The sequence below is a fragment of the Lupinus angustifolius genome, chromosome LG02, assembly GCF_001865875.1.
Source record: "Lupinus angustifolius cultivar Tanjil chromosome LG02, LupAngTanjil_v1.0, whole genome shotgun sequence".
Lineage (NCBI taxonomy): Eukaryota > Viridiplantae > Streptophyta > Magnoliopsida > Fabales > Fabaceae > Lupinus > Lupinus angustifolius.
The window spans coordinates 1,414,064-1,428,223 of NC_032010.1; the positions used below are offsets into that span (position 1 = coordinate 1,414,064).

The following is a 14,160-nucleotide window of genomic DNA, read 5'->3' on the forward strand; positions in this document are numbered from 1 at the left end:
TCCCAAAAGATATTTATTTTATACTTATAGTGATGAAATACCTATAATTATACCAATAAATAAACGTTTATATTTTATATCATCCTTGTACTATACTTATAAATCATTATTTTAACTATATATTATATCATATTTTTACATATATTTCGGTCACTTCTAATCCGATCACTCATTAATCTTACCAAATTACATTTACGTGAGAATAATCAAATTTGATGTTAAACTGAGTTTATTTTAAAAAAGTTGAGTTTTATATACTATTAATTGACTCCAAAAATCAACCAATCCTATATCCTCAAACGTACCAACAATGGTTAACTATTATGTTTTTTGGTTGTTGTTTTCTTATAAGGAGTGTTCTTTAAGTTTGGTGGAGGGATGTCATTGTAAGGATGTATGAATAAACATCTACTAAAACAGTGTGTCATTCTATGTGTATTTCCTCTAATTGATTGGAAAACATATATTTAAATTTAAAATTTAATAATAAAATATATTTTTTAACTAATCAAAAAATGTGATATATGGACTCACTCACTTTTTGGGACAGAAAATATAATCGGTACATGAACACAGAAATGAAACTGATCTTTGAGTGGGTTATGTTAAACTTTAACCAAGTTGAGATCAATAACCAAAGAGTGTTGTACTAGGTTAAAGAACCAACCTTTGGAAAATTGTTTTTTGGTTGTTCAATGACTAAATAAGAGAAAAAAACATATATACTACCAAAATTGTTTTAAATGAGAATATCTACATGACAATAGACAGAAAAAATCTGGTACATGTTCACTGTCAAAATCTCAGACAATCCTATGGTAGCCATTGAACACTGGAACCATATCCTCATAGCTGTTGTATTGCTCTTTTATTGATATGTATTGTTGTCATAGGAACAGATAGAATTTACAATCCAATGCAAATCTACATGACAAATGAACATATCTGCAAACAAGCTACAAATCAAAGCATGCACAACCTTCACTCATCTACAAAACTTAGGTTACACACACGCATTCAAGTTACAGGATTCTAGGTTCCTTAAAATCCATGTTCAAGACTCTTCATCGAACTTTGATATTATTTTTGTGTGCTTTCCATTCAACTAGAATAACAAATTCCAGATTGGGTTTAGAAAAATCTCCTCTTAAAGTTCCTGGTTGTCGTTTGATATGAACGCATGAGCAGGCCAACACCGACCCCAATTCCTAGGCACATCCCAAGGCCAATGCCAACGCCGACTCTAACACCAGCATTGAACCATGTCAGTTGTCCGTCCTCACCAGCATACATTTCGTGAGTGTAGAAAGCATGCCCCATCTTCCCATCAGATTCATATTCATCAACTTCCGACCCTGTGTCCTGCATCATATCATCATTGTTAAACAATTGTAATTTTGAAAATCCTATGGCTCAGGTAAGACAGGCAGTGAAGCTAGACCTCTACTAACCATGTGTTGACCAACTGTACTAAAAACATCATAATATTTAGCAACCGATGTAAACAATTAAACTATTTATGGAAAAGTGGATATGTATAATCATTCTGATATAATTGCATACAGCAAGTCAGATCCGTGGTCTTAAAATTAAAATAACATGGAATATCTGACAGAAGGGTTATTATTTGCATCCATTCAACCATAATGATGCAAGTAGTGATCAGAAAAGAAAATAAGAACCAGTTTAGCAGTTACTTAGCATGAAATTTATATACTTTCTTGCTGGTAAGACATATGATTCATGATTGAGTATATCAACAACAGATAACTTAAACTTTCATCCCTTGTCAGCACGATGCCTAACCATCTACTAATAATAAACTTTCATCTCCGTAGTTCCCAATTCAAGTATTCATGTCAGACACATCTTGCATCCTTAGGCGGTTTTCTTTTAAAAGTTAGCAATATAATCAGAGAGATCTGATTTGATACAATAGAATAATCAAACTTTTCAAAACAATCAAAATGTTTTTTACTTCTATACAGCTGATTGAAAATTTTGATTTCTTTTGTTGTCAAATTCAATTATAGGTTCTATATTATTACGTAGGCATATGAATATATATAACTCCAGTGAGAAAAATGCAAGTGCAACAGTGTAATATAAAAAATTTCAGAGTAACATATCAGAGCAATGACCTTGGCATACACAATATAACAGGTTCTTCAGATTTCAAGCATAATTCTGACATTACACATAAGAAAAGCCATGATTACGACTCCTTGTAAAGAAACATACAAAATCACATAGCTTTCACAACATGGTCACACATCCACACCAATGAGTCCTTCCTAAACACTTCTGGTATACTTACACATAGCTAAATGAAGGAATAACTGAAAAATGCACTGTTATTGGCATACATTCAACCATAATACTTCAAGTAGTAATCGGAATAGAAAATACGAACTTCGTTAACAAACACTACAAAGGATAACTTGCTTTCCATACTAATATTAAACATACTAGGCTTAATTCCACCACAAAAGTGATTATAAATACCATATTAGAATTAAGATAACATTTATCCCAGAATAGTGAGTCCCACTCTATGTCACTATATGTGATCACTCAATACAATAAACAACACCCAACAACCAAACATTTGTCCCACTAGCTGGAGTGGCCGATATTTTGAACTTTTCTGAACAATCACAAGTAGCCGACACACATTCTCGTATCTTTACCCATTAAAATTACAAGACCTAACATCACTCCAAAATAATCATTACTCATAATCATTAATCAAAATCAAATCACAAGAACATTAAATCAATACCTGCAATTTTCCATGTGGAATCAACCCAATCATCCCTTTGTACTCTTTCTCCATCATCATCATCATCTCCTCATTTTCAGGAATAGCATCCAGCGTGGCATGCCTTGGCATTCTCCTCCTAGGACTCATCTGAATAGTCTTACTCAAAATCACCGGCACACCTGAGCAACACCCGGCGACATAAACCTCAATCGAGGGCGCCGATACCCCAACCTTCGGCCTAAAGAAAGCCGACGAACCCGACCCAACCGAACCAGCCGCCACGTGGCACTCAATTTCCCAACCCGCCGTGGACCCCGCATTCCCATAACCAGCCTCCAACCGCTCCAACGACCCGCACAGGAACAACAGCCCTTCCTTCTCGTATACCTCGAACTCCAGGCTCCCGGTGACGCGGACGGAGTCGGTGCTGACGTAGGTGACTTCTGACGTTCCCCTGTCGACTCGGTCGCGGCGGAGGGTGAGGGGAGGAGCGTCTGATGCAGCCGGGACTCTAGAGCCGTTGATTTCGAGAGATACTCCAATCTGACGGTGAGGGTGAAAGAGTGTTAGGTGGTTCGGGACACGGTCTATTAAACACGGAGAGATTCGAACGTAGAAGAGCTTGATTTCAAGCCACGCTGAGCGGTTAAATGATCGAAAATTGAAGGAATTTGATGCGGTTTTCGCAATCGCTTCTTCCTTTGGGTCCATTGAAAAAAGAAGAAGAAGGGAATTGAATTGAATTGAGAAAAAAATGTAATTAAAATAGATAAGAGTTAAATGAAGAAAGGGTGAAAAGAGAGAAAGAAGGAGTTGAATGAAGAAGAGAAAGCGGGTCCTGGTGCGGGAAAAAAGGAAAGAAGTTTTAACTTGTAACTGAAAAAACAGATAAATAACAAGTGAGAAAAAGTGAGAGGGTAGATAATTATTATGAGTGGTGTTAAACAATATCAAAAATACCGACAGACTGATTCAAGTGGTACATGTTTGATTCCTTTAAGTAAGAACCTGGGTTCGATTAGTCCCACGTACCTGTGGATATTCTCGGTTCAGACAGGATTGTCTCCGATGCGAAGATACATGTGAGAAACAAAAAAAAACAAATATAAAAAATATGTCAATGTTAGTTGAGATGTGTTGGTAAATGTAGCATAAATATTGTTTGTAACATATTAGAAAAGTTGTTAGTATGAGTACTAACTACTATGTAGATAGCAAGTTAAGAAGACATGTTGGTGCTATAATACAAGTTTCTAAGCTTGAGGTATGATATTTTTAGTGACAAAAATTTTCTCCTACCTTTTCTCGTACTAACATCTAACATCGTATCATACTCGATCGTCAGATTCACATTACTACCATTACATCTAGTGTACAAAAGTTCAACCCATAATTAAATTAGTACCACCACCACCTCAACCCAATAGTGAAAGTTTCATAAGAAAGGCTGCTATGAGCCAAAAGATACAAAAACAAAAAAAGGAGATTTGGTCGATCTTACAAACCAATACTACTTGTTGATTTCCTCCACTTCATTGCCGATAATTTTGCTTATAAACCCTTCTTCCGCACTTTGTCATAGCCAACAACATACCACAAACCTAGCTTGACCTATTGATTTATTATGTTAGAAGAACTTAGTTGGAACCTCTAGTATACTACAAACCTAGCTTGGTTTAGATGATAAAAATCTTGCAATTAGAAATATATCACGTTGTGAGAATCTTTCTTATAGATCATTCCATGCTCCTGCTTCAGAATCTATCTAGAGAATGAATTTCACAATCAATTCTCTCACTGAGCGTTGAATTCATGAAAGCACCATTGTATTGCATCGTAGCCGAGTTACATAAAGGGAATCATCCAAAAAGGGTAGAGGCAAGCTCCTATCAAGGATTTTGATTTTGTTCTTGGTATGCATTGCTAATCATTGCTTTGGCCTAGGAATGGTAATTCTTACCATTCAACAATGGTGTGACAAAAATAAACATCAAATTCTCATTTGAATGGGAAAAGAATGGATTGAGGGATTGGAATTGTAACCCATGTAGCTCTGATTCATCATATTAAGAGTCGAGAAGAAAGAAGTTTTCAAGAAATTTGATAGATAATCATATACCTTAGTATATTGATACTTATTCATCAAAAAACTTAACTAATTAACTAGAGTGCATGTAAAATTAAATAGATATGTTATAATTTTGATTTTGATAAATTAATAAAGATGATACTAAATACTTTTATTTATATTACTTAACAAAGCAAAATATTTGTGATAATTGCATAACCAACATTCTTGTTATAACATATCAATATGTATGTTTGTTATAACACAAGTGAGACTCTACGTGCTAATTTTTATATGATTGATCAAATAACATAAAATTTAAAATAATTTAATTTAAATACATAATAACTTGATATTTTTCATTCCCATACAATCTCATAGTAAGTTTGATGAATTCATGAGACAAAGGTCAAAAAGAAAGAAATGCTTTATGATTAATCACTCTTGAAGCCTTGCAAGCATGTAATGTTGTGCATATATCTGTTGTTTCAAGCAATTTTTCTACATTCACATAACCCAATGCTCCATACTTCAATACCATTTTATACTGCAAACAATTTGGAAGATTGATAAAAAGTTCAGTCAATTATTGATCACAAAAAATAACTTAATATAGAAATCAAAATTTCTATTAGCAGTGCATATTTGCCTACATTAATAAAAAGTTCAATCAATTCCTAAGAGTTTGTTTGCAAATTGAATATTAGAAGGGAAAAAAGGAAAATGGTAGGCTCCAAAGTCATCTCACAGTGTATTTCACGGTTCTGAAGCCTTCATTTCTCTTTCTTTCTCTAAAACTTAACTCGCAAAAGATGATACATTATTCTGACAAGGGTAATCCTTTCTTATTGTATATCAAAATCATTATAGTTTTTTTTACCGTTTAAGTACTTATTAGACTAACAATGATATAGGAAACAAAAATTCATAGGAGCCATGAAACATTTGTAAGATAGCTTTGAACCCTTCCTTTTCTGTTTCTTCTCTTTTAAAACACAATTCGCAAATGTCCCTAAGAATAACTCAATAAATAAGAGAAAAAAGAAAAGGAGGATTTCTTATTTTTTTTCTTACCTTATTTGCATACTTCTCCACTGTACTAGACACCTTCAGTAGTGTTTCAATTATCTCTACCTGACATTTTAAAATAAATAGTTAGTAATTCATTCAACAACAAAGGTTCCTTAAACAAAATCCGGGTGAACACTATAATGCTCTATCATAAACCTCCCTATGTATCGTTAATATAATACATAGCTGGTTCAAAGTCGAGATAAGGGATTTGATAGACAACTTAAAACTTTGTCGAATATCTGTTATATGGAGGTCATGTATGATTTACGGTGTAAAAAACTTCACATGTATCGAGATTAAAGAAACTTCATTGGAGTAGCAGCATGTGAAATTCATTACCTGAGTGTCAGGATCATTCAACTTAAGCAATAGTGCTGAAACAGTGTCTTTGCAAAATCCACAACTATTCTGTTCAGCTTGTGAAGAAATATTAGCAATGTTCTGGCAGAGGTTGGCCTTGTTGCAGAATTCTTCGGGCTGAATCGAAGCCACTTCTACGAAGATAAGAGGAGCATAATAGTCCACCAAACTGATGCACTGTGTAATACAGAAGAAAGAAACATAAGTGAGGAAATATAGGATCTGATAAATGACAAAACTTTTTTCATTCACTCTTAATGGTTTATGAAGCACAAATACTTTGAATTAACTTATAGTGAAAATGTGTTTATATGGAATACTCATAATTGTATTTTACAACTTTTCATATTCACCTTTTGAAAGTTTATACTGTTATAGGAGGGAATGTCACTATAGTCAAATATATGTTCATTTCATTATGTTCACAATGATTGATGCTAACTTATAAAACATAATCCTTCTATTTTATTTTAAATTTGTATTCTTATGTCTTGAATGGTGACTGTGTCATATCCTATACTGTTCAATTGTTGTTGCTGGTGTTGTATCTATATAAAAGAAGTAAGCATAAATATACGTATCAAATTTGCAGGTAATATGATCCATCAACATTCTACAGGTTGCTACAATGTTGGTTAAACATAAGAGTAAATACATATTTTAGTCGATCATATTTTTCGATCTTATCAGTTTAGTCATTCAAAAAAGAAAAGAACCTAAAATGGTCCCAAAAATTCCGAATGTGGATCAAATTAGTCCTTTTTAGCATGTTTTACAACACTTGATAGAGACTAATTTGACCATAAAAAAATACTAATTTGACGCACATTTAAAATTTTTGGGGACCATTTTAGGTCTTTTCTTTTTTGAATGACTAAACTGGTAAGATCGAAAAATATGATCGACTAAAATGGGTATTTACTTTAAACATAAAAGATGATTTTTGCAACAACTAAGAATAACTAAAGTATGTAAGGACCAACCTTCTTGTGAAATGAGTGAAACTGGTAGCAAGTATTATGAAGGATATCAATGATCTCATTCTGAGTCTTTTTTTCATTTAGATAATGTAGTGCTTTGATAGTATATTCCTCACAAAGTGAACACACATCTGGTATTCTGCTTAGTTCTGCATTTTGAAGATAGTTAAAATAGATGACTTGCTCATGCCACCTTTGATGCACGGATTTGTTGAACACCCTCACGTATTGGTGTCGGACACGTATCCGACACGGATACACTCGGGTTCGTGAAAGGTACGTATCCGTAGAATATCCAAAAATTAAAATAAAAAAATAAAGATGAAGATACGTATTTGATACGTTTTCAACAACAACAAAAAAGAACAGGATAAAATATGATATGTTTTATCAAAGCTAAGCATCATCCCAATAATCAAGCAAAAACCAACATATTTAAGCAATACTATGAATTATTCTACTATATTTTCTAGTTTTGGAAAAAGGCTATGATAAAGTTGAGGGAACATTTGTTTAGGCTTAAGAAACAAGTGATGGTCCATAAATGGTTTTTGCAGTTTTTCAATATTGATTAATAGATGAGAAATTGAAATTTGAAAAAATTACTATAATAATACATAATTTCACTTTATCCATCTTCCTAAGAAGGATACTAAAAAGCAAAAAAAGAGGCAAGAATGATATTAGTCTATGATGTTACCAGAAGTGCCAGATTTTGATGTAAATGCAAGATTGCTCCAAAGATCAAGGTTTGGCAGTTCTCTAGAATCACAAGCCCAGGAAGCACCCAGCACAACAAGAAACAAAAGTAACATTCTCTCTGCCATGGTTCCTATAACAAGAAAAAACAATGATTATGTTCTCTTCCTTCAGGAAGAAGATAAAAATGGAAAAACAAAATCTGGGCTAATCTTATAAAGGAAAATATTAAGATAAATGGTATGAGATATTAAGAATTTAAGATTATGAACTTTTAATTAATGAAACTCTCAAAATGTACATGTCTCAGCTCTTAATTTTTTTGGTATCGCTCAAATCTTATGGATAAGAAACTAAGTACTTTCAGGGTCTGGATGTGCAGTCACCTCTTTCAACAAATGTTGCTATCCGGAATCAAATATTTATTTTGGCCTATCTAGAGATTCAGTAAAATCTTACACCGGTAGCCTACAAATTCAACTTTGTATGAACTTTAATGTGATTCACCAACTAAGCTAGCAATTATATGATGATAATAAAAAGGGAAAATGCAGATTAAAAAAGTAATGAAGAAAGAAGTATCAATGACCTTAGTTGTGGGAAGAAATGAAGGTGGAGAAGAGGAATGGAAGAGAAAGAAGTGGTTCCTTCCTTCCTAGTACTTGGAGTGTCGTGTTTATCTTCACTTTTATTGCCTGTCTACATTACTTGCACTGCACTCTTAATATTCTCATTTTTTCCCAACCACTTAGGAAAAGAATCATTTCTATAACTTATTCATTAAATATTATCACATTGCAAAAAAAAAAGTTAAGAATGTTACATCATATAATTTTTTTCCTTTTATTTTTTATGCAATTTCCTCTCTATAGTGGAGAAAATCCTAGCCCACTACTTCTAGTTAGATTTGGGGAGGCTTAATTTGTCGAGCAAATAATTAAATTTTAAGATTTAAATTTATGACTTCATATTACAAGATAAACAATCTTATCTCAAGTACATTAACTCCCTAACATTACTGGAATAATAGTAATATGTTACATTTTTGTTTAAATATCTTATGGTCTAGAAGTTTAATTGCATGACCAATACAATAGTCATATTATACTAGTATAGAGATCGGTCAACCTGTTGAACCGATCGGTACGATCTGGTTTTTATAGCGGTTGAAATACCAGCTGATTTTGCATATGAGATTTTGAGTAAGCTGAAAACAAGGCCAATAGCATCAGTGATCTGCAACTGTTGTTTATTATTACAATTAATCTTATTGGCACATAACTAGCCAAAACTTCAATAAGTCAACATCTTATGAATTGCAGGCCAAAGAAAATAAAATCCTCATAACATTACCAACACATCCCAAGCAAAAAGCTGATGAACACATTGCTAGCAAATTTACCGTGCACCGCATCATTTCGATGAACTTATGAGTGAATAGAGAAGACATGGCTTCTTTGTAAGAAGTGAATCTAATCCCTACAAAACAATTGTACTACTATAAAGGGAATCTATTTCCTACAAAAACCATTAGAGCTGCCCACCTTAGCCCACAAAAAGTTTCGCCGATGATTCTGAACAAGAGGAAACCTGATACCCTTGAACAAAACGTTTGAGTTTTTCTATTTCACCCACTGCAGAAAGCCATTCAGTAAGAATCTCCATGGTTATATAGTCAGGATTGCAAGCATCTTCAATCATTCTGTCCATAAGTACAAATGCTTCGTCCAACATTTTCTCATCCCGAACCCCTTTGAGAATAGCATTATATGTGGTTGTATTAGGTCTAACTCCCCGTACTTTCATGTCATCCATCAAAGATAGAGCCCTTTTTACATCATTCAGATTGCACAGAGCATCTATTAAAATGTTGTATATCACAGTGTTCGGAGGAACCTTAGATGTCGAACACATCTCCTTAAAATGCTTCATGGCCTCATCAACATTATTCGATAAACAATATGCATTTATCACTGCCCCATATGTGACAACAGAGGGCTCAAGACCCTCTTTAATCATCTTTTTCATCACCTTATCGGCAGTAGGAAAATCTCCAGCTTTACCGAGGTAGGATATCAGAGTATTATAAGTAATAGTATCAGGCCTAACTCCAGTATTTTCCATTTCATTAAGCAAATCATAAACTCTTTCCACCTTTTTCTTCTTACAGAATCCACTGATCAGGACATTATAGCAAGCTGTATCAAGACAGAACCCAGACTCTTTCAACTTCGACACAATAACGCTGGCATCATCCATCCTCCCAGCAATGCTCAGACCAGATATCAAAGTGTAGTAAACAATCACATCCGGAGAGCATCCAGAACACAACATCTCATCAAAATATTGCATGGCTTTATCAATATTGTTCACACCACAGAAGGCAGATATTAGCACTGTATAAGTAGCAGCGTTTCCTTTCAGGCCCTTCCCTTTCATCTCGTTGAAAAACTCAACCGCACTAAAGACCATCCCATGTTTGCAAAAACCGTCAACCAATGTATTGAGGGTGACAACACTTGGCTGTAATCCATCTGCAATCATTTGATTATACAGCCCGCGTGCATTATCAACATTTCCTGCTTTGCATAACCCATCAATCAAGCAATTATATGTAACAGTGTTCGGCCTATGTTTACTTTTAGTTTTCATTTCTTCCAACAATCTCAATCCCTCTTCTTCCCTCCCAACTTTACAAAGTCCATCGATCAATGTATTGTACAAGACCGCATCAGGTTCAACACCAACAATATTACTTTCTCCTTTGCCTCTCAACCTATCAAACACTTGCAATGCTTCATCAATCCTCCTAGCCTTGCACAAATGATTAACAAGAATCCCAAAGGTTATGACATTAGGACTTATCTTCATTTCTTCCATTTCAGCCAACAGTTCATTCATCCTCCCAATGTTTCTCTCCCTCCCCAGCCCAGCTAACATTGCATTACACGATGCAGCTTCAACCTGACCACCCAATTTCATCACTCGGTGTAAAACCTCCCAAGCGATACCATTCTTCCATCTCCTACACAGCTTCGTAATCAGTTGTGTGAGCCTGAAGGTGTCAGGGAAAACTCGACGTTCACCTAGCAGGGTAACCAACCTCACAATTTCCTCATCAGCAGCAACACTTCTTCCGTTCACTAACTCGCCAAAAACAATCTCACCAGTGAAACCATCTGGCGCAAACTTCATATTATCCGGTTCCAGCATTTCATCGAGCACATTGCGTGCATCTTCGACACGGCCCGATTTCAGCAACACCCTCAACAACCCATTGCAAAGACGGGTACTTTTTGCAGAAGGGTCGAGCTCCTTGAAGAAAACAATCAAATCATTAACCAATTGGGCCTTTTCAAAGCACTGAAAAAGAAGCAAAGCCGATTTAGGAGTAAGAGGGAAGGTCCAATTTTTCGACTTTCGATACTTATAAAGATCAATAAGCTTGTTTTCCGAATTGGGTTGTCCATGGTACACGGAATAGAGTGAAGGTCGTTGTTGTTCTGTAGAGAGTTCAATAGCACCTTGAAAAACAGAAGAGAGAGAAAAATGGTGGTTACTTGGTGCATTATGTGAGAGGTATTCGAGAAAGTTGATGGCTTTGGAAGAGGAACCTAAGCGGAGAGAGATTTGGAGGAAGTGATTGTGAGAGGAGAGAGTTTTGAAAAGAAGGGTGTTTATCTTATCGGAGTTCAACTTGTTTTTGTTGCTCGGTTGGAGAAGTTTTATGACTTCGTTTATGGCTGATTCTGTGGAATCGCTGCTGACGGTGGAGGAACGGCGGCGGAGGGTGGTGGAGGGTGATGATAGGTGGCTGCGGCGGCGGAGAAGAACCTTGGAATTTACTAACATTATGGCTCAGTGTTATTGCTTCTTCCGGTTTCAGGTTTAGTTGCGACAGGATCAAAAGTTCAAAACTATTTAATTAATGTTACTTCAAGTAGTACATATTTGATTCTCTTAATCAATATTTCAGGTTTGAGTCTTGCACATGCTTTCCGTGTCAAACAAAATTTTATACGCTTTAAGATAGTCAAACATTTGAGGCACTTATTTTAAGAGAGTAAGTTTTTTGAACTTACTCTTCATCTTAACTCTCAATTATAATCCAATGTTTTGAATTAATGACTAAATTTAAACTAAATTATAATCCAATGTTATTCCACATTTTGTGTCCTTTATGTGTCATGAGTTTGTGATTGGTCAAAAAAATATTTAATAATTAAATTTTAACTTAAATATATTTTTTCAAACCAATCACAAGTTCATGACATATGGAGTGACGCAAAAAACTATGAGACAACATATGTGTATCTCAAAATTGATAGTTAGGATGAAGAGTAAATTTGGAGTATATGAATCTCTACTCTATTTTAAAAGAGTCACCACAACCTAAATTGAGTGTACATGTATTATATGATACTTGCAGGTTTGTATAGAGACATGTGACCCAGTTTTAATAGTTCATCCATACCTACCAATATTCTCTGAACAAATAGGATTACTAGATATGTATTAGAGATGATAATTGAACCAATAACATGTGTTCAAGTAGCGATATAGAAAACTAACACTATAAGAAATGGACATTCAATAGTGTTATCTATTTTGCCATATACAATATTGATTGCTTAATATTGAATGTGACAAATCTAATAATTTTTGTAGTGCTTGTTCTAGTAAGTATGATTGAAGTTAGCAATAGAATTATTCGATATAACAATACATTTAATGCATCAGCTGTTATATCAAATAGTATTTAAATCAAATACATCAACTAACACATATATACCCAAAATCATTATATTAATTATATATCAATGCAACAATACTAAATACATTATATATTTATAATCAAATAGTAATATACATAGCAATATATGAACTTTATACATGTCTGCCAATGTTTTCGAAAACACGGAGAATGAACGAAGGTTGTGGGAAGATGAGTTGCATTAAATTCGTGAGAAAGTAAGTTTAATGAATGTTGTGGGAAAACGAGTCTCGTGAAGATGAGTATCATGAGAAAGTGAGTGTCGTGGGAAGTTTTTTAGTCACACGAAGGTTTTCTATGTCTTAGCACCTTGATGAACGAGTGTGTGATGTTTTGTGTTTAAATCTATGATAAATAAAGATTCAATAACGCTCTTTACAATAAGCTATGTTGAATTTGTGAGAATCAATATCGCTCACTGAAGCAAACATTATGAGAATTAATGTTTTTTCATTGAACATTGTTAAATCTTTGAATCATACACTCAATGAAGTAGACGTTGTTGATTGTACAATTTAATAGTGCTTGATTCATCCAATATTATTGATTGTACAAATTGAACATCTATTGCTTCACTGAACATTGTTGATTTCAAGCCACCAATCATTTAATATCATTCCACACATAAATATTGTTGAATATGCATTATTAAATAAAAATTTAAGCATAATGATTAGAAACAACTTTGATCAGCACAAGAAGTCAATCTTTAAGTTTGAACTAAATATCAAAAATAGAATTTCTCAAGAATATCTGAAAGCTAAAGCACAAGACTTAGAATGAAAGTGTTTGATTATATCACATGTCAAAGTACAACGTTTATAATCTTTAGTCAAAGATAATATTTAATTACATTAAAATATGTGACACATCACATTGGGAATAATAGTAACTTCAAGTTGAGGGACAACATGCATCATTGTCAAGAAGCACTTATAACACTAACATAATCATACACATGACACTCTCATGATGGGTCAATCCACTACACCATTATGCATGTATACCTATGTAAACACTTGAAAATCCATATTCATGAGTGAGGAAATACATTTATTAGTCTTTATCAAACTAGTTTTGATGTATTATGATTGTCCTAATTAACTATAATACTTCACTAATGTTGCTTTATGGATAATAATCAATAAATAGGATTTCATTGCCCTAATGATTCCGAACTTTTTTTAAGTTTTAAAGTTTCTATTATAATTAATTGGATATTGAGAATTTTGAAATTAAAATTACATAATTAGAACTTAATTGTAAGTTAATCAATCACTTGGAGTCACAAAAATTAAAATTTTATGTCTTATTGATTAGATAATTCATTAAAAGGACTCACTTTTAGTTAGGGTTGAACATAGGTTGGGTTGGATAAGGCTTCTCCCCTTACCCAATCCTAAATGTTGATCAGACCATTTTTTTTTTAAATCAAATTCGG

General features: G+C 33.8%; 3 protein-coding genes across 5 annotated transcripts; all 3 read right to left on the minus strand.

Annotated features, from left to right (window-relative positions):
• On the minus strand, positions 724-3,542 carry LOC109331036 (uncharacterized protein At1g01500-like). The gene is made up of 2 exons (XM_019565322.1): positions 2,783-3,542; positions 724-1,362 (listed from the first exon to the last, which is right to left on the minus strand). Exons 1-2 carry the CDS (start codon positions 3,473-3,475, stop codon positions 1,132-1,134), a joined length of 924 nt encoding a protein of 307 aa, XP_019420867.1. The 5' UTR covers positions 3,476-3,542; the 3' UTR covers positions 724-1,131.
• LOC109331048 lies at positions 5,131-8,640 on the minus strand. 3 transcript variants are annotated; one of them, XM_019565328.1, is made up of 6 exons: positions 8,553-8,640; positions 7,947-8,091; positions 7,250-7,395; positions 6,246-6,443; positions 5,907-5,966; positions 5,131-5,379 (listed from the first exon to the last, which is right to left on the minus strand). In XM_019565328.1, exons 2-6 carry the CDS (start codon positions 8,071-8,073, stop codon positions 5,242-5,244), a joined length of 669 nt encoding a protein of 222 aa, XP_019420873.1. In that variant the 5' UTR covers positions 8,074-8,091; positions 8,553-8,640; the 3' UTR covers positions 5,131-5,241. The 3 variants fall into 3 exon arrangements, with proteins under 3 accessions (XP_019420873.1, XP_019420878.1, XP_019420887.1); XM_019565333.1 differs by having other exon boundaries at positions 7,947-8,078; positions 8,535-8,638; XM_019565342.1 differs by having other exon boundaries at positions 7,947-8,078; positions 8,608-8,616.
• LOC109331072 (pentatricopeptide repeat-containing protein At3g61520, mitochondrial-like) lies at positions 9,121-11,835 on the minus strand. The gene is made up of 2 exons (XM_019565351.1): positions 9,457-11,835; positions 9,121-9,404 (listed from the first exon to the last, which is right to left on the minus strand). The coding sequence occupies exon 1, from the start codon at positions 11,795-11,797 to the stop codon at positions 9,491-9,493; it is 2,307 nt and encodes a 768-aa protein (XP_019420896.1). The 5' UTR covers positions 11,798-11,835; the 3' UTR covers positions 9,121-9,404; positions 9,457-9,490.

What these genes read in the sequence shown, in the direction of transcription:
- LOC109331072 (XM_019565351.1), bottom strand. Translation starts at nt 11,797, where the DNA reads ATGTTAGTAAATTCCAAGGTTCTTCTCCGCCGCCGCAGCCACCTATCA.
- LOC109331048 (XM_019565328.1), bottom strand. Translation starts at nt 8,073, where the DNA reads ATGGCAGAGAGAATGTTACTTTTGTTTCTTGTTGTGCTGGGTGCTTCC. An exon ending in ATCAAAATCTGGCACTTCTG is followed by an intron (nt 7,396 to 7,946) that starts GTAACATCATAG and finishes TTCAAAATGCAG; the next exon opens with AACTAAGCAGAATACCAGAT. An exon ending in TGAATGATCCTGACACTCAG is followed by an intron (nt 5,967 to 6,245) that starts GTAATGAATTTC and finishes TTAAAATGTCAG; the next exon opens with GTAGAGATAATTGAAACACT.
- LOC109331036 (XM_019565322.1), bottom strand. Translation starts at nt 3,475, where the DNA reads ATGGACCCAAAGGAAGAAGCGATTGCGAAAACCGCATCAAATTCCTTC. An exon ending in TTCCACATGGAAAATTGCAG is followed by an intron (nt 1,363 to 2,782) that starts GTATTGATTTAA and finishes GATATGATGCAG; the next exon opens with GACACAGGGTCGGAAGTTGA.